Genomic DNA, 26,626 nt, shown 5'->3' on the forward strand with positions numbered 1-26,626 from the left:
TTGCATCTGTTCAGTCATTTCTGTGGCTCACCTCTGCATCTTTTCCCACTTCATTCAATCCTGCTTCATTTGTGGCCCTCAAGGAGGGCACAAGCTTTGGATGATAGATGGACCCTCCCCACTGATGACATGAAAGTCCTTCATTCAGTATTTTGAGTATTTTGCTATTTCAATGGCTCGACTGTATTTCTGATTCCTATTTAAATTATGGTGGACTACAAGAGTTAAAATGTTTCTTCCACATTCACTCAAAGACATTCCTCCCCTATCTTGGGTTTCTGGAAATTATTTTCCTGCCCAACTGAATTACCCTTCACTTGTCCCTATTATTCTCAAACATATTTACATCCTAATACTTCCCTGGCTTGTCAAAACTACTTTGAATCTCTGTCCTTCTCCATCCGCCCATAGAGGTGTCACCGGCACCAATGGATGTTTCCGTCCATCATCTCGGTCATGAATGATAATGTTCTAATATGAGTTGGAGTTCTTAAAAACTTAAATAGATTCCCTTATGTTGACACAGAACTATATGAAGTGGAAATCCAGAAAATGGCTGACATAGACCCTGGAAGTGAGGAGACCCTAGTCCAAAGGATTTAGAGTAGGAATAGGAGAGAGTTCACGGCCAAAACTTCTTCCGGAGCAGTCAGCCTAAGAGAGAAGGTGTGCTTTCAAGAATAAAATGTTGATGATGAGTATAACAGATCTCAATGAAGAATAAATTAGACTTATCTAAATTATTATAGAATAATAAGCATAGAATTTAATGTTTAAAATAGGTATATACAAGAAAATTAAGGTAGAAGCTAGAACAGATAATGGAGAATTAAAAAAGGAGGGGCAAACTAGAATATTAATCATAAAAAGCACTCATTAAACAGCATAAGCAAATAGGATGGGAGTGACATGGAATCATTTAATTCATTGGTCTCTTTGACATCTATATTTTTATCACCCAACTGGAGATTCAGCACTCTTGACGGACATCTTTGAGAGGACATTTTATTTTTCACACAAAATTATCCTCAGAAATTTTCTCCGCTCAAGATTCACAGATAATTTTGTCTTCTACTGATTTGTTTTAAAGAGAGAAATGAAGTCACGTTCTTTATCACCTATGTTGAAAAATCCTATGGTATATTTTCTCATGCATTAAAAAAAATTCCATAAAGTAAATCTAACTACAATCTATACAATCCAGAGGATCATTGAAAATATTGAAATGAGCTTTCATTGTTTTTGGCTGTTTTCATTTACTTGATGCATTTTTTTTCTATGAGATATGAATTTCTGTCATGAATCAAGGCAAAATGGAGTAGGTTCATCCCGGAAGGAAGGTTCAGTTTGACACAAACACTGTTTTAATCTGCATCAAACTAAAACAGAAGGATTTCTCTAATTACTCAATAAGTAACACGAGGTTTTCAGATATTCTTAGGAAATCACAGAAATGCCGTTATTTTAAAAGGATCATTTATTAAACTTTTATTTTTACAAATTACAATCATGTTTTCTATAAAGGCTTTGGTATTCTATATGTAAACATACATATGCAACAAGATTATTAAGCTGGAGACGGTTTCTGAACTATCAACTACCAACTGCTTTGCAATTAATCTCTTGCTATTCGATGTCATATTGAAAAACAACAATAAAAACAAAAATCTGCCTTTGGGCTAATTGGTTTATTCCCATTGTAGAAGTGATAGCTAATGTTTTCTAATGTTTTATAGGGATGACTCTGGGCAATCGTTGGCACCCAAACTCTTCTGAAAGATGATGGATTTTATGATCCTTTTAAAAAAACAAAACTTTTTCTTCAAGCTATACGATAGAAAGAATGGAGGAGCTAGGTTAAGTCTATAATACCCTATTAGCAGCAGTTGATAGTAAATGCAACAGAAGATTTGTTTTGTCTGTGGTACAAAAAAGGATGTGTTCTCTCCTTCTCTTCTACTCCATCTTCCTCTACTGGAAGGAACACAAGTTAACATGTATGCTCTGTCTTTGGAACAGAAAAACAGAAGGGAGACAACATGAAGATTGTCATTAGGAGTGTCTATTGCCATCAGCTAATATGAATGCTTTGCAAAAGTTAGTGAAGACAGGAAAATGCCATAAGGTAAATATATACAGAGTTAAAATACATTTCTTATCCAATAAACAGTGATTCGGGGCCCTGGAACTGTTCGGGATAAAATGTCTCCTATTTTGCTCTCCATAGCAATTTATTTTTTCAGTGCAAGCTAAGCAAAGACCAGCCCATTGTCCAAGGCGTGGCCAACGAGTGCGGAATGTTCCAAGCAAGTCCATCTTCAGCATCATCACCATGGAGGCCCCTTAGAGAGAAGTGGCACTTGTCAGCCCTCCACAGCTCAAGGCGGCAAGCAGGAGAAGGCTGACTCTCAGAAAGCCAATGCTCATTGCCATAGTCTTCTCCCTCTGTAAACCATGTCTGGGTAAGTAAGGCTCGCCATGCTAGCGTTTCTTTCCTGAGAACAGCGCTCGCTCGGCGCATCCCGCGCTCGGTATCATAAGTGAGCATGTTCGGAGCTGTGGTCGCTGTCATGGCTGTCATCATTGGCTAATGAGTCCCCTGTGTGCTGGAGGCCCGTGGCGCCAATGCCAGAGAGCTCCGAAGGCAGTAGGGTTCCCTTTTTCACATTCACCAGTTCCTTTTCCCGGGCAGCTGCCCCTTGCTGGCCTCCTTTTACTCTCTTCCATTTCATCCTCCTGTTTTGGAACCAGACTTTCACCTTGAAAAACAAATAAAAAAGGGAGTGGTGAGAAAAGAAAAAAAATTAAGTCCCAAATTTACATTCTTATGTCAATTTTTTAAAAAATATTGTATATACGACTCTAAATTTAAAATGGATACAGCACATGAAAATTCAGGATTTTCCATTAAACACACACACACACACACACACACACACACACACACACACACACACACTGCAGAAGACAGAAAACTTTTCATTAGTTCTGTATTTTTTACTAGCTTAGCTATGGCAGCAGGAGAAGGAGTGGCTGAATTCACATCCAAATAATAAGCATTGAATATGAATTCATTCATAAAATGGGAACTCATCAACTAGGTAAGCAAAAGATACATCATGTCAATTCCATCAAAGCAAAAAGTTTTTATATGAACAAAAGTAATTAAACTAGAATAAGAAAAGAAATGATGGACTGAGGGGTGGGGGAGAAGCCTTTACATCAAATATCTCTGGACATGTATTTGCTATTTATATAGTGACAAACAACCAGAATATACAAGACCAAAAGTTATTATCTACTATATAAGTGGCGAAATGATATGAACAAATTGTCAAAAAAAATTATAAACTACTATTAATAGTCAATGGAGAATACACTCAATAGTACTAATAACAAAAGAAACTCAAATAGAAAGGATCATGAAATTTCGCCTTACATCCTGCAAATTAGCAAACTTGCCAAAAGATGGAAATAGTCCTTGCTGCGGATGTGCTGGGGAGAAACAGACACACCATAAGACTGCAGGTGTGGCTGTGAAATTATCTAACCCTTCAGAAAATTAATTTAGAATTCTTTTTTCCTCCCCTCAGGCTGGGGTGAAGTGACTTGCCCAGGGTCACACAGCTAGGAAATGTTGTGTCTGAGATCACATTTGAACTCGGGTCCTCCTGATTTCAAGGCCGGTGCTCTATCCACTGCACCACCTAGCTGCCCCTTAATTTAGAATTCTGTGAAAAAATTCACTAAGTGTCCATCTCCTCTGATGCCGAGATTTCACCGCAAGGTCTATAGCCCTGCAGGTCACTGACAAAAAGAGAGGCACCAAACACCACATACTTATAGCAGCATATTTTATATTATCAAAGAACAGGAAGTAAAGTCAAGATCCACTTATTGGGAGATGGCTAAACAAGTTGGGATAGATGAATTCCATGAAATATGGCGATACCATGAAAGGATGCATCTGAGCAATGCAGAAATGAAGGAGATGTCTAAGAAATAGTGAAAAGTGAAGTAAGCAGAATCAGAAAACCAATATCTGTGATGACTACTGAAAGGGAAATAGATAAACAATAATTGAAATAGAAATTTAAAAATAAGAACAATAAATAATATAATAATAAATAAATATAATTTAAAATGATAATGATAATGACCTAGAATAGCCCCAAAGAAAAGGAAAAAGAAAGTAGTTCCTCCTATTTATTTTGTTATTGTTGTTTTGGGGGGAGGAGGGAGGTTATGTGCCTACCACATGGCATATCATAGACTTTTTTACTCTAAGTTGTCAGAAGTGTAGGATTCCTCTCCTCCCTGCTTTTTTTTTTTAAGATTCTTTATCCTAAGAAATGGCTATTAGGGAGAAAGGAGAAGAGATACAATGGAAAATGTCAAAAAGAAAGAAGAATTACATCTTGCTGCAATTCTCTAGACCAATCTCAGTGCTTTGGAGTCCATGAAGGGATGCCTGGTAATAAGGCAAGAGTCAGTGTATGAAAGGAGGACTGCCGGCAAGAGTCGGTGTATGAAAGGAGGACTGCCATGTTGTATTGGATCTGGTAGAGAGTCCAGATTGTCCATTTAGATCACTTCCCAGTGATTGGTGCCCTTTTTGTTCTAGGTGAAGTCCTCAAAAAGCTGCTTATCAAATGGGGCACACAGTCATGCTATGAGTAAGTGGTCACAAAGCCCAAATAACTTCTACTAAATCTACTTAGAGAGCAGCTAATCTATACCAAGCACTGTGCAGGTATGAGAAACCCAACTAGTTCTTTAAACCACATAGAAAGGGAAAAGGAGACATGATCGAGACCCCCTCGAGCTGCCTAACCAAATCTTACTGATCTTCCCAGAACCAATTCATGGCCCACATACTTCATTACAGGGTCACACCTAGCAATGTGGATTCCCAGGGAATCTATTTTGTAATTAATTTTATGAAAATGATACAAAAAGTTATTAAGACAAATTCCACTAAGTTGGAGTGAGACAGTAGAATAACGCCTCACATTTATTGAGTTATTTAAGTTTGTGAAGCACTTTACAGATATAATCTCATTTTATTCTCCGATAGCACAATTATTATCCCCATTTTTATGGGTAAAGGTTAAACAGGTAGCAAGTATCTCAGGCAGAATTTGAATTTGGATCTTCCTGATCCAGGTCCAATAAGGTCTAGCCAGTGAGCCCAGTTTCCTATTTTATCTCATTATTTTTCTTTCTATTTAGCGGCTGAGCTCACGATTGGTAACTAGTTGTTTCTAAATTACTAATAGACTTTGCTTCTTTGATGTTCCCCATGTATAGTCTTTAGGATCTTGGGATAAAACCCCTGGTTCCTCTCTTAGTGCCAGATTTCTCTTTTCATTAGCCACTGCTCTTGATTGTGAGCTCCTCCGGAGCTCACTCATGGCCTATATCATGCATGTGCATTATATCTTGTCTATTTGTACCATTAACTAATTGTCCATGTCTCTGGGGGACCCAGAAAGGATTCTTGGAGAATATGAGACTTTAGCTGTGACTTCTAGGTAGCTCAGGGGCCAAGAGAGCAAGATGCAGAGGGAGAAAAAGCCAGGGATATAGAGAAGCCTGAGAAAACATACGGTATCTGGAGGGTTGGAGGGCTTTGTGGGAGGAACAGTCGGGAGACCAGTGCCATTGGGGCTCAGAGGGCTCAGTGTTATTATAGTCATGGGTGAGGCCGCATCCTGTACTGGAAAGCCTAGTGGCAGAAGGCTCGGAGCCTCCCTCCCTCCCCCTGACTGCTGCCTCCTGCTAACCCGGGGCAGTTCTCTGAGTGAAAACAGCATTTTGGGAAGAGAGCAATAGGAAGTTTAGTTTGGTTCACAGTTTGTATCTCGTGACCCAGTATAATTTCCTGGGCCCTTGGGATCTTCAGATCATATATTTAGAGCTGGAATGGACCTTGGGGGCCATCTAACCCAACCCACTTATTTTATAGATGAGGAAATTCAAACTTAGACAGATGAAATATCTTACCCACAGTCACAAAGGGGGAACAGAAGGAACAAGAGTTCAAACTCAGATACCATGACACCGAATTCAACAGAATTTCCTCATTGGGCTACCATTGACTAAGGCCTATAGAATACAACAAGGACAAGCCTTGAACCCAGTCCTTCTTTCAAATTCCAAGTTGGTGCTCCAGCCACTGTGCCATATTTCCTCTCGGTAGACCTCACATGTCAATGAAGAGAGTTTTCATGCCAGGACTTTCCCCTCTCAGTGCAGTTAAAAAATCAAATGAAAATGCATTTCTGTGCAGCCATTCCCTGGGTTGTGAGCATCAAAGTTTCCCTGCTTACATATCCAACTTGTGTCCATGCACTTGGGTCATACCAATGGGGAATTCCACGAGCAGACGAGGCTAAGCAGTATTTTAAGCCCTTCCATCAGTAAACACTAAACAGGCCCCAAAATGAATAGTCTCCATTGTCACGTGTAAGGCTTCCCGCCAGAAAAGTCTCCTCAACTCTTCCCAGCCTCACAGACCATGGCCCCTTCCTCTGAGTTCCCTTGTACTGTCCTGATTCATCAGGTCATAACACCAAACGGCTACCAGAACGTGCCCAGATACCGACCACTCATAATAAGGCTGGGTCAATGAAACCAGGCTTTTAACTTTATTCAAGAATGCACAGCAAAAACCCTCGGCAGGAAACATTTAACCTGGATTTGTATTGTTCACTGAGGCTAAAAAGGAAAGCAGGAGAGAGAGAGAGAGAGAGAGAGAGAGAGAGAGAGAGAGAGAGAGAGAGAGAGAGAGAGAGAGAGAGAGAGAAGAGAAGAGAAGAGAAGAGAAGAGAAGAGAAGAGAAGAGAAGAGAAGAGAAGAGAAGAGAAGAGAAGAGAAGAGAAGAGAGAAGAGAGAGAGAGAGAGAGAGAGAGAGAGAGAGAGAGAGAGAGAGAGAGAGAGAGAGAGAGAGAAGGAAGAAGAATCTTTGTTTCCTTCTCTGATCTCAGATAATGGGAAAGCTAGATCCAATTTAATTATGTTTTTCAAGTGGCATTTAACGTTTTCTTGGATTTTTTATTTATTTAATTTTTTTGCTGGAAAAGGGTTTCACTCTTGGCTCTACTTCAGTCTTTCCATGGAAACTTAAGCAAATGTTCTTATTTCTCAGTGTCCATTTTCACATTTGTAAGAGGGAGACATCTGGGTTTCCCAGAATTCTCAAGGGGGCATTTTCTACACGGAAACCCCAGAGGGAACGAACACACAAAACACCATCCTCACCAACACTCAGGTCTAAAAGAAAGTCCTTTCAATTAAGTCAGTGGGATCTTGGCAGCAATAGGCGAAGAACTGACTAGCCAAGACACAATTTATATTTTTCATTTTTAAAATCTACACTCATTTCCTTTTTTCCCCCTATGTGGATTATATCCATCTGCAAAATGGCCCATCCCGTGTTAAAGAAGTAGCTGAATACAGTGGTGATTTCACAAAAATTATCCCTTCCCGTTGCATTGTACTTCCTGTAGAATGGTTTGTCCATTTTCATTAATGGCTTAACAAACTCAAGAAAAAGGCTCTTTTTCTGCCCACAGCTGGTATCCAAAAATATGAGGCTGAAACCCGCTGGATGTTTATCTAGTGACTCGAACATGAGAAAGGCCTTTCGAGCAGGATTTCCTCCAGGGATCAGATAGAAATATCTGAAAAATTAACTTGCTTTGGAATTTGTAAAGAGTGAATATTAGGGAAGGAAAAAAGAGGTGTGGAAACTTGAGCCTGGCATGTGCAAGGAACAGAGGAAACGGGAAGACTTGTGAATTCCAACTGCATCTCAATTAATGGCTTGTATTGTCCTCTCTGAGTTGGGCCATAAATGCACAGAATTGGGAACCTTTGTTAAGATGTGGCAGTAAATGGGAAGAGGGAAGGGAGAGAACCAAGGAATGGGAGCCCAGAAGGGTTTCTAGTCACCCCATAAATCTGTACAAAGAACTATCCACAACAAACGATGATGATATCACTTGTTGTGTTAGTATCAAATGTCACCACAACACAGTTTTCAGCAAAGATGTGCTGTGTTTATCCAAGATCCTCACAGAATGCAAGACTTTGCAAAAACAGATTTTTAACCTTTTAAGTGATGGCAACATTTTGGTTTGAAACACTGTGTGGGAAAGGTGCCTCTATATCTAACCAAAGAGCATATATATGAAATATTGTCAGGAAAAAGGCACTGAATTTGACAGGAAGGAGGTGCAAAGTTGTTTCCTTAATGCTTGACAGATTTTGAGCAAGCTATTTTTCTTTCTTAGAACCTCAATTTCCCTCCCCTGTCAATTGGAATCCTTTTAAGATCCCTTCAGAGATTAATAATACCTCTTTCTTGAAATTACTTGGAATTACTTTTCATTTCTTACTTATCTGTAATTATTTCTTATTTTCTCCTCTATCCTATTTTCTAATATAGCTCATTATAAATTGAAGAGAAGGGAAATAGGCATTTATTATATACCTACTACAGGTTAGGCACGTGCTAAGCACTTATTAAAAATTATCTCATGTAAGCTTCTTAGGGAAGGAACTATTTCATTATTATTTTTTAAACCCCAAGTTCCTAGTATTAGACAATTACTTCATTTCATTATATTTCAAGCCCAAGTTTCTAAGACTGGATAATTAACATATTTTGGTGTATCAGTCTTCCTCATCTATAAAAAGGAGTTGGACCCTTTGGCTTCTGAGGTCCTTAAGTAGCGACCTACCTAGGCCCTTATGGGATCTAAAGTGGCACATATATACCCTCTGCCAATGGCATGTCTCCATTTTGGAAACGAAGCAAAGATGGCATGATTGGCTAAGTTGCAATCAGTCATGGGAGGAAGGGGATGCCCAGCGAGGTCCCTTGTCATAGAGTCTGAACTTTGTGAAGCTGTTCCCAAATAAGTCCCCAAGTCCCTTCTGCCTCTATTCTAGGAACCTTGAATATATGTAGTTAATAATTTAATAATTAATAATTAATAATTATTTAAGGTTGCTCTTCTATCTAGCCCCACTTGGATCTGCTCTCCCCCAGGCTCTACAAAAAACCCTTCAGTTTCCAGAACTTAAGGCTGAACAGGACAAATCCTATAATCCAGAATTCCCCATAGCCATGTCAGATAGAAAGTAGCCTCCTGCAGGCTACTTAATTTGCTGTCTAGGTCCCCCGGAATCTAGCACAGTGGCTATCCCAGAGTAGAAACTTAATAAGTGCTTATGGATCGATTGTGGAAAATAAAAAATCTGCATGCTTAGTGTCTTGGCTTCCTGCGAGCCAGTTCCATTCGGTAGCTGGAGAAAAGGAGGAATCTCCCTGTGAGATAAACGGAGTACTTTCCTTTCTCAAGCTCTGCCCATAGGACAACTGTGAAAGGGAGATTTCAAAATTGTGTTGCCTTTTCAAAGCGTACAGACAGAAGATGGGGCCAATTCAGATGAGTCAAAAGAAAAGACTTTCTTTTTGATATTAGTGATCAAAGTAAAAACAAGGCTTTTAATTATCGTGTTGCTCTATGGCAGGCTCCCTTTTTAAATTATTCTCTCTGAATGGTAACCAGTGACAGAACATCTATTACACAATGCAGTCACACGTCATGACATTGCTTTAATATTCTCTTCTCCCAAATTTCTGTAATACTGCACGCTCCTGTGCTTCCTCCCACATGACAAACCTTTAGCCTCTTCTTCTGGCTTTGCATCTGGATCCTGCCTGATCATTCTCCTTTTTGCCTTCTATACTAGGTCTCTTCCAATCTTACCAGCCCTGACTTGGATTCAATTATCTCATGCAAATACTTTCCAGATCAGTGGATTCAACTCCTGCCTCTCTCTTGACCTCCAATCCAGCTGCCAAGTAGATGTCTCACACACTGGGTACCCTGTAGACATCTTAGAGTGCAACACATAGGAAACTTAACTCATTATCCTTCCCTCAAATCACCACTCCCTTCCCTATTACTGTTGAAGGTACCACAGCATTCCCAAAGTCTTGCCATCATGTCCCATTCTCCAATTTCTCTCCAATCCCTTATAGCCAAGCTGCTGCTAACTTTCACCAACTTCCGCTTTGCAGCATCTTGCACGTTCTTTTCTTCTCTACTTGGACACTGCCACTATCCAGGAACAAGCCTTTATCACCACATGCACTGTTGGGATGGCCTCCAAATGGATCTCCCTGCCTCAAGCCTCCCCACTCCAGTCCACCTTTCTTTAATCTCTATAGTGATTGGTTTAAGGCAAATGTTTGATCAGGCTTCCTATTGCTTCTACGATCAAATACATGGTCCCGTTTTTTGACCTTCAAAGCCAGCCTTTGTATTTAGGCTGAACCTTATATCCCTCCATGCTCTCTAGGATCTGATGACACTGGCCTGCTTACTGTTCTTGAACAAGCCTGAGTGAGCATTTTCATTGGCCTTCACCATGTCTAGAATTATCTCCCGCCTCATCCTCACATTCCGGGTACCCTGGCTTCCTTCAAGTCTCAGCACGAATCCGACCTTCCACAAAGGGCCTCCCCAGATCCCTATAGCATCAGTGCCTTTCTCTCTCTCCCATTTACCCCGTGTATGTCTATCTTCTATGTACAGAGTTATAAATTTGTCATCACCCCCAATCAGAAGAGGAGCTCTTAGGGGACTTTATTTGAATCCCCAGCACTTAGCACAGTGTCAGGCCCATAATAAGCATTTCCATAAATGCTGCTTGATTTAACAGTTTGGAAAATGGAGATCAGAATCAGAAAACAGAAATGAGCTCCCTCAAAGAACTTCTGGAGGGCTCCACTTTAAAGATGGTGAAAGAAAGGGGCTTTTTCCAAAGTCCAACCTCCAGCCAGCAGCAGAAAGTGCCTGGCTTGAGAGCACTTTGCTAGCCTGCTTTCCCATATCAGGCCAGGATTCCCAAGGCTGGATAGCACTGTTGAGAACATCTGCTTGTTGGCACAAAGACCCTACTTCCGTTTCTTTAATGACTCGCTTTGCGTTCACATCCCTCAAGCTGATGACTGGGCTGTTGCTGAAATTAGTTAAGGGCCATGTGACCCTGTATCGAACATCTCCTCGGGAACCATGCTGCCAAGAGAAGCTTGCTGGGGATGATTTCTCTGCTTGATTTATATTGGAAGCAGAAATGACCTCACCCCTTCATATAAATAGGAAGGAGAGGAAAATGTGATATAGCAAATAATCTCTGTATCATAATTTACTGGGTTGTATTAAATCATTTAAAACACAATATCTAAATCTCTCCCTGCCTTTTCAGAAGCCATACCACTCTCTTGTTGGAATGGTTCCTCTTTCTTCAAGATGCAACTTCAAGGGAAATCTGGGTGATACTGTAGATGGAGCACTAGCCCTAGAATAAGTGAACCTGAGTTCAAATCCAGCCATAAAAACTTAAGACTTCCTAGCTTTGTGATTCCGGACAAGTCACCTACCCATGACTGCCTAACCAAAAAGCAAACAAACAAAAAAAAGTTTAAGTAGCATCTACTACTACTACTACTACTACTACTACTACTACTACTACTACTACTACTACTAATATGGTGCCTATTGTTTGCCAGTCACTGTATCAAACACTATTTACATATATTATCTCATTTGATTCTCATAACTCTGGATGATAGGTACTATTTTTAGTATTTATTTATTTTGCTGAGATCATTGGGGTTAAGTGACTTACTTTGGGTCACGCAGCTAGGAAGTGTTGTGTCTAAAATTAGATTTGAACTCAGGTCCTCCTGACTTCAGAGCTGGTGGTCTATCCACGGCGCCACCTAGCTACCTCAATAGGTGCCATCATTATCCACATTTTACAGAAATGTGAGACAGAAGTCAAGGCATCCCCAGTATCAGAGTTAATGAGAAAAGTTTGAAGTCAGGCCTCCCTGACTCCACTACACCAGCTAGCGGGCTTTTCTACACAAAATCCTTCCTGATCCCCTCAATCACTAATGGCTTCCCTTCTAAATGACGCCATCACTTTACTTTGGATTTATTTGGATCTCATCCAATCGTATTGGGTTCCTTTTGGAAAATATTTCTAGAGTGCTCATCAGCTCAAGGTACAGTATATTTAAGGTTTGCGTTTGTTGGTTATCTAATTATTTTCCATTCCATTCAACCAACACATATGAATTAATTTTAATGGGATTGCTATATGTGCCTGACATTAGGTGTTGGCTGCTTCTTGAGAACTAGAACTGGTCTTTGACCTTTGTTTGTATTCCCAGCACTTAGCACGGCGCCTGACACACGTAGTTTAGTTAAGCGACCATTTGAAAGACAAAAACAAAAGTGCAAATGAAGTTTCTATTCTAGTGGGACTGAACAAATGTATGCAAAGAGGTAAATGACATATGTGGATATATACTTATGCACATATAAACTGCCAGAGAGAAGTATTGTTTTGTGCATTAAAAACAGTCAATATTTCATTGTTGGTGGAGTTGTGAAAGAATCCAACCATTCTGGAGAGTAATCTGGAACTATGCCCAAAAAGTTATCAAACTGTGCATACCCTTTGATCCAGCAGTGCTACTACTGGGCTTATATTCCAAAGAAATGCTGAGGAGGGGAAAGGGACCTGTATGTGCCAAAATGTTTGTGGCAGCTCTTTTTGTAGTAGCTAGAAACTGGAGGATGAATGGATGTCCATCCGTTGGAGAATGGTTGGGTAAATTATGGTATATGAAGGTTATGGAATATTATTGCTCTGCAAGAAATGACCAGCAGGATGAATTCAGAAAGATTTGGAGAGATTTACATCAACTGATGCTGAGTGAAATGAACAGAACCAGAAGATCACTGTACACTTCAATGCTGTATGAAGATGTATTCTGATGGAAGTGGAAATCTTCAACATAAAGAAGATCCAACTCACTTCCAGCTGATCAATGATGGACAGAAACAACTACATCCAGAGAAGGAACACTGGGAAGTGAATGTAAACTGTTAGCATTACTGTCTATCTACCCAGGTTACTTATACCTTCAGAATCTAATACTTAATGTGCAACAAGAAAATGGGATTTACACACATATATTGTATCTAGGTTATACTGTAACACATGTAAAATGTATGAGATTGTCTGTCATCGGGGGGAGGGAGTGGAGGGAGGGAGGGGAAAATCTGGAAAAATGAATACAAGGGATAATGTTATAAAAAAAATTACTCATGCATATATACTGTCAAAAATTTTTATAATAAAATGAAATAGTTTTCAATAAAAAAAAAAAACAATCAGTATTGGCATTTGTGACCCTTCTTAGAGGAATAAGCATTTATACAGCACTACTGTGTATTAGGCAGTGTATTAAGTGCTTGTCAAAAATCTCATTATATCAAGAGACAAAGTCATTAGATTAAAAGGAGTTGATAAGACTTCCTGTAGAAGATGAGATTTTAACTGAGACTTGAAGAAAGCCAGGGAAGGGAAGCCAGGAGGTAGAAATGAAGAGGGAAGGCATCCTAGGTGTGAAAAACAGTCAGTAAAAGGGCCCAGAGTCAAAAGCTGGAACAGCAAGGCCAATATCACTAGATAGCAAGTGGAGAATGTCAGTTGTAAGAAGGCTGAACTATTGGGATGGGTGAGTTACAAAGGGCTTTGAATGATGAACTGAGGATTTTCTATTTCATCCTGCAGATGATGTGAGACACTGGATGGGGGAGAAAGGCCTGGTCTTAGCTTAGAGGAAATGACCTACTTAAGGTCATAGAATCAGGAGTTACAGTCAAGACCTGAACCCAGATTTTCATGACCCTGAGGCTAGTCCTCTGTTTACTATGACAAAGATAAGCAAATGTGAGACCATTTGAGAAAGGAGAGAATATCGGTGACATTGGGGCACAGAAGATGTCCTAGAGGCCAGGGCACCGGAGCCGTAAAGGAAGCTCAGAGGCCAACCAGCCTGCCCCACACTAGAGTAGGAAATGTCTACAACAGCACCTTTTAGAAGGTGCCTAGAGTTAAGATAAGGATTGATGCAATCCTTGGCTGCAAAGAAATCAGAGGCTCCCCATTTCTCTTCCTGTCACTTGAGGTACAAACTACCCATGGATAGGGCAACTCAACATGACATTAAGTTTCTTCTTAAGTTCCAAAGGCCATTGTGACAGACTAATTGAGAAATCATTTTATTCTGTTCTCTAGTGATATACATTGGGCAAGTATTCACTCATAGGAAATGGGCAAGACTGGAGGAACAAAGGAGAGCCAAGGTGAGGAAGCTGATTGAACGTCAAATTCACTTGGATTCCTTTAATAATACTATGATACCACCAGCGGGAATATTTCTCATCACTCTTCTATTTCTAGCCCACTTAATAATACGGTAATTCCTATCATATGGCAATCTCTTTGCTTTCTGTCTGTGTCTTGAATTTGCTTTCCTTTTGTCGGTGTAGGAGAAAAAAGAGCAAAAAGAAAACACTAGAATTACTGTTCACTTTTAACTAAAGGAGATTTTACCTACAAATGCCAGCAAGAAATTCATGACTTTCAGTAAATTCTACAATGAGTTTTGAAAGTAAATTTACCATTATTATAAATAAAATTCTTTAAAAATTCAATCTTTACTTTTTCTTGTTGTTTGCTTGCATTTTATTTTCTTTCTTATTTTTTTCTAGTTTGATTTGATTTTTCTTGTGCAGCAAGATAACTATCTAAATCTGTATGCATATATTGGATTTAACATATATTTCTATCATGTTTAAAAAAAGATATAAGCAGTTTTCAGGTGAAGTAAATAAATACTTTAACTCCAAAAATTAAATTATTAGTCCAAAATTTATGTCTTCAACTTACAAGATGGATGACTGAATGAGAGAATGATGGGAAACACAAATTTGAGTAAAGTTGGGCCAGCCTCTTATACCTGATATTTCATCTTGACCTACCGTGCACTGAAGTGATAAGCATGCCTTTTTGTCTCGTGTCCCTCATGTCCCTAATCCCTGGCAAATGGCTCTTTGAGGTGCTAACAGGCCTTAAAGAGGATGATGGGCAACAGTGAAAGGAACAAGTAGACAACAGAAAGTACATCTAGTTTTTAGATGTCTATGGCACATGCATGTAGGAGTGTCTTTTTTAAGCTAGGTGGAAATTGGACATTTTAAGCTATCTTCTTCTACCTTCAGTATTGGGATAAGTGAATATTAATGTTCAGAAGAAGCTAAAGAGAGTAAAATAATAGTAATAATTGTCATTGTCCTCATTTTCATTGTTTGGGATTTTTTTTTTAATTCACAAAGTACTTCCTTCACTTACTATAACTTGTGACTTGGGTAACAAGTCCCAGTGAAGGAGAAAAAGGGAAAGCTGCACAAGAATTGCCTAGCATGTAAAGTATGAAGTGCGAACATGTCTTAAGGCTGCTGAAATATTGAGTTACATCCAGTCTACTTCAATATTTACTAGTTCCTATATTTAGGAGCTATACATAAAGGCAAAGTGTGTGGATCTGGCCAGGCTGTCACTTTTATTATTTTGCTGGGTTGATTATGATTGTTCCTAATGAAGTATTGCTATTCATGTCTAGGAATTATTTTAATAGTTTGGGTTTTATTAAGAAATAGTTTTAAAAACAATGTTTTCCTTGAATTGTGCATTAAAATATTTAAAGTGCCTTAAACATATTTTTACTATTCCTAGGGTTGAAGGCATTTCCTAAGTAGAAAACAGCTCCGACTTCATAATCGAAGTCTATGCAATATAAATGTGCTCTTTTGTTTGTTAGACTGGAAGAAACACATTATGTCCCTTAAGGAATGACTGTTCTCACATTTATGTCCCTGGACATGTATGCACATGTATGTATTGGATCTATGTAAAGGCACATAGATATGAGTCGATAGATATGTGTGACTTGACTGTACTATGCAGACCCATAAAGTAAGGCTCATAGACATGTTAAGAAAGCAGATATGCTTTAATATATACAAACATATGTAGAGTGGTATGTCTACATATTTATAGTCTAAATTATATCCGTGGAGAGAGAGAGAGAGAGAGAGAGAGAGAGAGAGAGAGAGAGAGAGAGAGAGAGAGAGAGAGAGAGAAGAGAGAGAGAGAAAGAGAGAGAGAGAAAGAGAGAGAGAAAGAGAGAGAGAGATGAATGGATGGATAGATAGATAGATAGATAGATAGATAGATAGATAGATAGATAGATAGATAGATAGACAGATGGATAGATGGATGAATGGATGGATGGATGGATGGATAGATGGATAGATGATTGGATGGATGGATGGATGGATGGATAGATAGATAGATAGATAGATAGATAGATAGATAGATAGATAGATAGATAGAAAGATAGATGGATGGATGGATGGATAGATGGATAGATAGATAGATGGATGGATAGATAGATAGATAGATAGATAGATAGATAGATAGATAGATAGATGGATGGATTAGATTAAATTAGACAGGTAGATAGATAGAGAGAGATAGATGGATAGATGGATAGATGGATGGATAAATGGATGGATAGATAGATTAGATTAAATTAGATAGACAGATAGATAGACAGATGGATAGATGGATGAATGGATGGATGGATGGATGGATAGATGGATAGATGATTGGATGGATGGATGGATAGATGGATGGATAGATAGATAGATAGATAGATAGATAGATAGATAGATAGATAGATGGATGGATAGATGGATAGATAGATAGATGGATGGATAGATAGATAGATAGATAGATAGATAGATAGATAGATGGATGGATGGATTAGATTAAATTAGACAGGTAGATAGATAGAGAGAGAGATAGATGGATAGATGGATGGATGGATGGATAAATGGATGGATAGATAGATTAGATTAAATTAGATAGACAGATAGATAGATAGATAGATAGATAGATAGATAGATAGATAGATAGGAAATAGAATGATATAGGTAAGAGAGATGAGAGACAGAATAACAGAATGAGATAGAAATACCGATTCCAGATAAAATAATAGAAATAGCATGTTAAGAGAGACAGAGAGATGAAAGGATTGGGGAATAGGCAATGGAACTGTAATTTTATTAGTAAGAGAACTCTCTAGTGAGGAACTCCCCTTAAACCCAATGTAGGTCAATTGCCTCTCTGCAGCTCATAAAGAGCCGGCTCCTGTAGTCGTGTCAAACTCCAACAGAAATAGTGGCCACGAGACTGAGCATAAAGATCTCTGCGGTCTCATATCGACTTGGAAACTCCCAATTAAGAGTCTCTAGATTCTCTTGCATTTTTATTTGTTTTGTTAAATATTTCCCAATTACATTTTAATCTGAGTCAGGTAACTGGGGAGTGCTGGGGGCACATCTGACAGTTCTGGACTAAAGCCCCACAGATGCACACATTCATGCCCATGTGTATGCTCACAGAGGTATCCACCCATTAGGTGCATTTGTAGACAGGGACATTATTGACACATATACGTACTGACTGTATGTACAACATACATATTATGGATCCATATATATGTGGTGCTTCTTTACTGATAGACAGACAGACAGACAGATAGATAGATAGATAGATAGATAGATAGATAGATAGATAGATAGATAGATAAACAGCCACACATACACACATGGATGTTTTTGTTCCAAAATAGTCTCTGTTGCCATTCGGAAACTCTTTTAATGTCTCCCTTGCCAACCCTGAAGTCCCCTGTGAATGACAGGAAACTATCCTGTAACAGGAGCCTCCTGCAAAAAGGAAAAACTGGAGTTTGCTTTCTGAGCAGATAACTTTCCTTGCAATGACATTCTCAGTGAGTCAGAGATAATAACACTGGCTGGGGCATGTGTGTGCATATGTATGTGTCTGTGGGTATGTGTGTGTGCATCATAACAACATTAAAAGTCCCATGGTATAATATATCTACAACACTGGACATGGGGACTAAAGACTTGCATTTAAATACCACCTCTCACACTTTACTAGATGATCTTGAGAGTGACCCTTAACCTCCTCTGGTCTCAGTTTCCTCCTCTGTAACAGAGGAGAACAAGATAGTTTATAGGATCTATTTCAGTCCCAGGTCAGTGCTGCCTTAAATTCACTAGGTTTCACTTCCAGCTCTGTATCCATGATCCTATTCATGGTCTGACTAAGCCAAAAACTCAATTCCATTTCATACGCTTTTATGAAGCATCTAGTGCTGGACATACGTGTCAATCATTAACCATATCAAAAAAACAGCCTCCCTACTCAAGAGCTCAGAGAAGATGGTGCATGACTTTATATATATATATATATATATATATATATATATATATATATATATATATATATATATATAAAAGACCCTTCTCCACAGCAGTCATAAAAGCACTGTTTAGACCAGCAGGATGATTTCAGAGAGACCTGCAGAGACCTACACAAACTGATGCTGAGTGAAATGAGCAGAACCAAGAGATCTTTATGCACAGCAACAAAAAGACTATACAATGATCAATTCTGGTGGACATGGCTTTTTTCAACAATGAGAGCATCTGTAACGTGCTCTCCTGGCAGTTACAATTACTAGTCTGTCCTAGACCCACCAGAGTACCTTTGACCACTGTCCTTTGCAGTGTGAGCTCTACCCGGCTCGCCTCCTCTGAGGCCTTCTAAGGTCTCTGGCCACAATCTCTTGAATCTATAGCTTAGTAACCGGTAGCGCACTCAAGAACAACCACGTGTAATCTTAAAAGCCTTTATTATACCTACTCACATAATGCCCTAGCTGATGCCCTGACTTGTTGGTTCCCGAGTGAACACCTGGTCAGAAGACCCACGTGTTCACTACCAAAATCCTTACCTCTTTCGGCTACCCATCTTGGCTTGGCCACCCAGGCTAGGAGCCAGGGTGAACAGCACGAGGTTAAAGAGGGCGGTTGCTGCCTGCAGTGGGCTTACATAGGGCCTGTGAGGTCACACACACAGCCAATCAGCGAGAGAGTCACCCATTACAAAACTATCTCAATATGGCCAGGATCCCGCCCAAGGGCAGTCCTAATATCCACAGAAATTACTTCTGGGCCTCAATCCCGATGCACTGTGTCCGCCCATTTAAAGGGCCCTTACAAGCATCCAATTCAGTTCCACTTATTCCGTGATGAAGAGTCATCTACACTCAGAGAGAGGACTGTGGGAACTGAGTGTGGACCACGTTCTCATTTACTCCATTGTTATTTGCTTACATTTTTTCTCAGTTTTTCTTTTCCTTCCTTCTTGATCGGATTTTTTTTGTGCAACCAGATAACTCTAAATATGGATACACACATTGGATCTAACATGTATTTCAACATATTTAACATGTATTAGACTACCTGCCAGATGGGAGAGTGGATAAGAGGAAGAAAGGGAAAATTTGCAACAAAAGGTTAGGCAAGTTGGAAAAATTGCCCATGCATATGCTTTGTAAATAAAAAGCTTTCATAAAAAAGCACTGTTTATTTGAAATTTTAAAAAAATCCACATTGGCTATCCAAAAGTAGATGGCTATTTTGCAAACAGTTGGCTTAGGGCCATGTGGTAATTTATGAGGAAACAATGCATTCTAAGCCTTCTCATTTCCACTAATGGAATATGATCGACTAGGTGGGATTTTTCCAGTTTTGTTGGCAGAGGCTTCGTGCCATGGCTCTGTTTATTCCGGTAACCCAAGCTGGTTTATGAGGCTGCCACATTGCTTCTTTGATTAGTTTGGTGAGAGAAGGAAGGAAAAAAAAGGTCTTATGAGGTGAAAAGACCTTTCATCCTTTCTATATTGGGCATCCTCGTCCTATAAAACTGGCCTTTGGCCACTTTTCTACCCTAATGTAGCAGATTTTTCTCGTCATTCCACAGAAAGATGTGATGACTTGGTGGGCCTGTTCCTCCTTTATCTGGACAGCCTCTAAACCAAGAGTGAGTTTGTCAGTCTGAATATAGCAAGGGTCCAATCAGCCCAGGGACCAACTCTCTGAAGTGTCCTAAAGCCACCTGCCAGTGGAAGCTAAGAACGGGCCATGTAGGACAGGAACTTGGAACAGCAGTGTTCCTCTGCTCAGAGCAGCATCTTCAAAATCCTCCATTTTACTGAGCCATTTTATTCTGCATGCAAAAAGCTTTTCTCTAAAGGCTATGGGCCAAGCGGGAATCATCCTCAAGTCTGAGGGGTTTGTCCAGTTGGGGCTCAAGGAGTTGAATCCCAGATATTTTACTAAGTGTTAAGGATACAAATACAAGTGAACAAGATGGTTCTTGCCTTCAAGGAACTGAAATTCTAATGGAAAAAGACCACACTTAATGATGAAAAAGAATTAGCAGGGGACACATATATGGTAGCATGGTATAGAGATGACATGGGCATTATAGTATGGAAGCCTGAATCCAAGCAAGATGAGGCAATGGTTGGCTGTTAAAATTCTGGCACACTAGGATTCAAGATGAAGAGAAGGATGAGATGATGGCCAGAGTATAAGAGGCGTGATATCTACCATTTAGATTGCATAATTAACATCTGGATGACTACAATCCAATTTAAAAATCCCTACTCCGTGCTGGGCATTTTGTGGGTCCATGTAAAGTCACTTGACCTACATGCCTACTATGACCAGCAAGAAGCAGGGCAAAAGTCATTTCAGATGAGGATCTAGATCTCAGTGATTTCTCCTTGAACCAAACTGAATCATGCCCATATAACTGAGTCCCCTCCTTTTGTGGATGAGTAACTGAAGCATGGAAATTAAGTGACTTGTGTAAGATAATATAAGTGGTGGGTAGCTGAACAGATATTTTCAGTGTTCTGTGCGTTATATCATATCCTGTTATTTTTTTTTTCTTTATGTGAAATTATTTTGGCGATGAAATGAAAGATTAAAGATATTTAGGAATGGAGAAAAAAGGAGAATTTGGAAGAAGAAGAAAAGGTCTACCATTTTCATTTTAGGTTCCCAATTTCCTTTTTCCTCATAATCATCTTTCTGAATGGATAATATAATCTACCTAACAAGAGATGAAGCTGACAATAAACAGAGGAAGAGGAGAACCACAAAAGTTCTTTGATAAGTTTGGTGAGAAAAGGAGGGGGAAAATATTTTGAAGTGAAAAGATCTTTCATTCTTTCAATATTGGACATCCCCATTTTTAAATAAGGCATTCAGTAGGATAGCTACATGAACCCAAACAAGTTTCAGAAATCCCAGATAAGCATCTCTAGGAGTGTTTGAAAGAAGTTGCATCTTTGTCAGGATGTGGGAAAGGCTTAGATCTCTACATAAACTGCAGGCTTCGGACTCTGACTTTGCTCCTGGCAAGTGGCCAGGGCTGGCATCCCATCATCCTTAGAATTGGATAAAGGCATGTTCTAAATTTGTTATTCCCCCATGTGTGACATAAAACATATCACACTTCCTCTGGAAATCAGTGTCTTCATACTAGGTCACTGATGTGCATTCTCTTCTCTTTTTTTAATAAAATAAAAATAAACCAGATTCCCACTTCAAAATAGAACATATTTAACTGCTGAGCACCAAATGCTCATGTGAACTTTTGTCTAATATGGTAGAAGAAGATGGATTTTCAAAGTTGAAGGGAAAAAAAGCCATTCTTACTTTCCATCAATACATCTGGGGCCTGAGTATATAGCCTGTATTATTTACAGTTTTATAGAAGAAAAATTTAATAATTTGTCCAAACTGTAGTTGGTGTTCAAGGTGGTAAAGAATCAAATCCAGCACTTTATCCAATACAGCATGCTGATTCATGTATGTCAATGAAATAACATATCCAATCTTGCAAACCTTAAAAGTTATAGATTATCAAAAAGTATTAAGGAATTGTCTATGATGTGCTGGATACTATACTGGGTGCTGGGGATAAAAGTAAAAAGCATAAAAACTGACAACCAACCTTACTGGCTAAGAGCATACATAATAAAGGAGACCAGTCTCCTCCCCCATCTTTTTTTCTTTCTTTCTTTCTTTCTTTCTTTCTTTCTTTCTTTCTTTCTTTCTTTCTTTCTTTCTTTCTTTCTTTCTTTCTTTCTTTCTTTCTTTCTTTCTTTCTTTTTTTCTTTCTTTCTTTCTTTCTTTCTTTCTTTCTTTCTTTCTTTCTTTCTTTCTTTTTTCTTTCTTTCTTCTTCCTTCCTTTCTTTCTTTCTCTTTTTTCTTCCTTCCTTCCTTTCTTTCTTTCTTTTTTCTTCCTTCCTTCCCTCCTTTCTTTCTTTCTCTTTTTTCTTCCTTCCTTCCTTTCTCTTTTTTCTTCCTTCCTTCCTTTCTTTCTTTCTTTTTTCTTCCTTCCTTCCTTTTTTTTCTTTCTTTCTTCATCCTTCCTTCCTTTCTTTCTCTTTTTCTATCTTTCTTTTCTTTATTCTTTTCTTTCTCTATATATTTATATATACACACACATATATAATTACTACATATGCTTTTTTACTTTTTTCATATTTTTACATGTTTAAATAATATATGTCACAATACACATACAATCCCATATGTCTATGTATACATGTAAATATATACATATATATGTAATCAGTCAATAAGCATTTAGTGTATCTACTATGCTTTAGATAATGTGACTAAATAGACATAGTTTAAATGCAAGGTGTGGGAAAGGAGGATGCTCACAGAGAGATCAAGGAAGGTTTGCTACAGAAAGTGCTTAATATTTCTCTTATAGGAAGATAAGGGCTCTTGAGGTGGAGGTAAGGAGAGGGCTACATTCCACACATATGGGACAGTCATTGCAAAAATCTAAAGTTAAAAGATGGAGAGTCGTGTTTCTTACAGGGACAGAAAGAAGGTCACTTTGTCTGGCTCATCAGCTGAAGGAGGAAGAATAATGATCAATGGTGTTATAAAGGTAGGTTGAGGATAGGCTGTGTAGACCTATCATTATTTTAGTAACAGTAGTAGCAGTAATGATGAATAAACTGTTGATGAGCAAAGCCATATGTGTCCAATGTAGATGGAAACCCATAAGATCATGAGAGAAGAGGGGATGATGATATTTATTAGATAGATGGACTAGTTCTTCTACGATAGGGTGTGTGTGTGTGTGTGTGTGTGTGTGTGTGTGTGTGTGTGTGTGGTCACACTGCACATATACCTCCCAATGCATGGGAAACCATCCATAAAGGAAGTGCACATGGGCAAAGACAAAATGAGAGTCCAGCTTCCCAGGAGGAGGCAAAGGCAAGATCAAATATAGGATAGAAGCATTGTTCAGGATGAATAAAATGGCAAAAACAGATGGTGGGGAGGGGAAAAAGGTGTCTCACTCTTACTCTCCATCTGTTTTCTTTTTCAAGGTAAATGATCATAGACCAGGCAATGTCAGAGAACAAAATGGAAAACTGGAAGCTGACACCCAAGCTAAGCAGGAAAATAGAAAAAAAGAGCATCTAGCTACTCTCGAGAATTTTAAGTCACCTGAAGTAGATTGCCTCCATCTTCCTGCTATTAGAATGGAACAGAGGCTAGGACAAGAGAGAGGACAAGGTAAGTGAAGGTCCCATCTTTGTCTTCCCTGGTTGCACCTCATCTTTTGTACCATGCTAAGTTCTGTGCACCTCATTTTAGAAAAAATATAGGAAAACTTGAGATTGTCCAAGTGGTACCAGGCAACTGAGATGATGAAGGGATTTGAGACCATGCCTGGGGAAGATCTGTTAAAGAAAGTAGGGATGGTCACTGTACTTATGTTTCAGAATGGATTTGTTTTCAGCCATAGGATGGATTCAATGCCTCTGTGACCCTTGTTAGCTCTGAGATGGTATTCTGAGAAGAGAAAGTTTTAGGGATGGGCAAGTCATGATAAGTGTTTCTAAGTATTGTAATGAGGTGAAACATATCTATATACATATACACATACACTTTGGCCTTATAGACCTTATGACATAAAAATAAATGTTAATAAAAGAATCTGAGAATAATTAAGAATAGCCAGATCACATTTTGCTGTCCATTCTGCCTGGCAGGGACAAAGATTCATTACAGTTTTCTGCTAATTAGTCATAATACTAAAAGGATGAAGGATATTTTAAAAAATAAATAATTTAGATTTAATCATTACCAAATAGTTTTGCTTTATTCTGAAATTTATTTTTAATTGAATTGGAACTTGCTTATGTATGACATTCTCAGAAGTATGGATCTTGGAAGTGGAAATCTTCAACATAAAGAAGATCCAATTCACTTCCAGTTGATCAATGATGGACAGAGGTAGCTACACCCAGAGAAGAAACACTGGGAGGGGAATGTAAATTGTTAGCACTACTGTTTATCTACCCAGGTTACTTACACCTTCGGAATCTAATACTTAATGTGCAACAAGAAAATGATATTTACACACATATATTGTATCTAGCTTATACTGTAACACATGTAAAATGTATGGGATTGCCTGTCATCTAGGGGAGGGAGTAGAGGGAGGGAGGGGATAATGTGGAAAAATGAATACAAGGAATAATGTTATATAAAAAAAAATTACTCATGCATATATACTGTGAAAAAATAATAAATAAATAAAATTTAAAAATTAAAAAAAGAAGTATGGATCTTTCTAATATTGACCATACATTATCTGGTCTACACACATTGTTCCTTGTGGCATGGAAGCCACTCTGACTCCAATGCTACAAAGGAAGACAATGAGGTTCAACTGGATGGTTTCTCTTTGGCAAGCTAACTACGTGAGCTTATCCCAGTTCAAGGTATGTCTCTGTACTCTATTAGGCTATTTCCAAATCCAACCAAGACCTGATTTTGGACAGGAGATCTCGAAAATTCTTCCATTTCCCTACTCTGCTTTCCAGTCCAATTCACCACCACAATGCACTTCAAGTTGAGAACAAACTGTTCTCTTAGAATTTGCCAAATGTTTCCTGGAGCAAAGGATGTCATTAAATGTTTGGGCTTAAAAGAGGTTCACAGTGAACAGAGAAAGTTGGGCTATCCAAACTACAGTAAGTTGTCAAAGCCAAATTTGAAAACAAGGCTTTCAAGATAAATAGAAATGTGGATGACCTCTCACTGACTCCTCATCACACTCTCTGCCTGGTCCTCTCTCCTCATAGTCCCAATATCATCTTACCATCTCCACTCTGCAAATAACCCATTCCTACCTCCACAAGAAGACCAAAATCTTGGGTCAAAAGTGACTTTGTTTCCCTTATTCTAAATCTCAAAATCTCTCTGTTTTCATAAATCATCTAATGGCAAAAAGTTCTTAACTTTCTTTTTATTGTCTCATGGATTCCTTTGACAATTTAGCAAAACTAAGGGAATCCATCTCTATTTTTAAAAGCTGAAATATATAGGTCTTTCCTCTCTATTGGAAGCTTCTTTCTATGCACTCCACACTTACATATGCTCATCTATCTTATGTAATAAAAGAAAAATCAAAATTAAATATGAGAAAAAATATTTTGCTGTCCCATTCTTCAAGCTCTTCTTCACTATTTCTCCTATTCTCTGCTACTAATCTAGAGTTTGCACTCATAGTATTTACTTACTCATCACCCAATCACTTTGCTACAGATGATGATTCTAAGACTATACCCTCTGCTTTCATATATTTGAAATTAAGGGTCTGTCCCAGGGCTCATCCTTAAACACCTTCACTCTCAAAATGGGGAGACGTGATAAGAAATGATGTGTCTGAATAATTGAGAATCCCACAGAAAGACTTCGCCAAACTGATGCAGAGGAGAAGAGCAAAAGAAATCCAGTCTAGAAGAGGAAGCAGGGGGAACAACAAATAAAATTCCTGTAGCAATTTATCTGGACAGTTCAGCTCCTCTTTAAAAAAAGAAAGAAAATGCATATTATGTAATTCCAATCACCAAGCCTGACCCTGAAGTAGAAAATAAAAATCTCTGCCCTCTATCTTTTTTTGGAGGGGAGGGAACTAAGGATATAGAAGTTTGTATATAGTGCCCAACTTTGGCAATGTGCTGGTTAATTTTGCTGAAATGCTTCATACTCTGTGTGTGTTTATCTCTGTCTCTGTCTCTCTTTTTCTCTCTGTCTCTTCTGTCTCTCTCTGTCTCTGTCTATCTGTGTGTCTCTGGCTCTCACACTCTGGTTCTGGCTCTCACTCTCATTTTTTCTCGCTGTGTCTCTCCCTCTCTTCTCTCATTCTTTGTTACACAGGTTGGCACCCTAGAGAAAGGACAGATATTTTCTGGAAGGAAGAAGGCAAAGAAACAACAAGACATAAATAGAAACACTTTGAATGACATAAAATATTGCATTGCCTCAGTCATGCTGTATGATGTTGGATTTAACATTCATTGACCTTAAAAACAATTTGGAAATCATTGTACTTTTGGGAAAAATATATCTTTTGATTCATTCACTGGTTAAAGAAGAATAATTTTGATTTGTTTCTTTTGTTTGTTTTTACTTTGTCCATTCTAGTTGAAATTTTATAGTCACTCTGCAGAAATGAATCCCCATTCACAACAACGTATGTCATAGTAACCCCTAGATAGCAGTCAGAAGTTTCGTGTTGGGTACCTCACTGAGAATAAAGGAAATAGGAAGTTATCCAAATGATCATAGTTCTGATTCCTATATTGCCTCAGAATTTCAAGTCTGTTAATGTGCACTAGGTGCATTAT

At 38.7% G+C, this 26,626-nt stretch overlaps 1 protein-coding gene across 1 annotated transcript in view; it reads right to left on the bottom strand.

The window, feature by feature from the left end:
• Positions 1-1,463: 1,463 nt before the first annotated feature.
• MEOX2 (mesenchyme homeobox 2) overlaps positions 1,464-26,626 on the bottom strand; it is a 91,038-nt gene continuing 65,875 nt past the window's right edge. Inside the window, exon 3 of the mRNA XM_074268174.1 lies at positions 1,464-2,759. Within this exon, the coding sequence (XP_074124275.1) occupies positions 2,535-2,759 (225 nt within the window). The 3' untranslated portion in view covers positions 1,464-2,534. The remainder of the gene's footprint in view (positions 2,760-26,626) is intronic.

This window comes from Sminthopsis crassicaudata, chromosome 5 (genome assembly GCF_048593235.1).
Source record: "Sminthopsis crassicaudata isolate SCR6 chromosome 5, ASM4859323v1, whole genome shotgun sequence".
NCBI classification, from domain to species: Eukaryota; Metazoa; Chordata; class Mammalia; order Dasyuromorphia; family Dasyuridae; genus Sminthopsis; species Sminthopsis crassicaudata.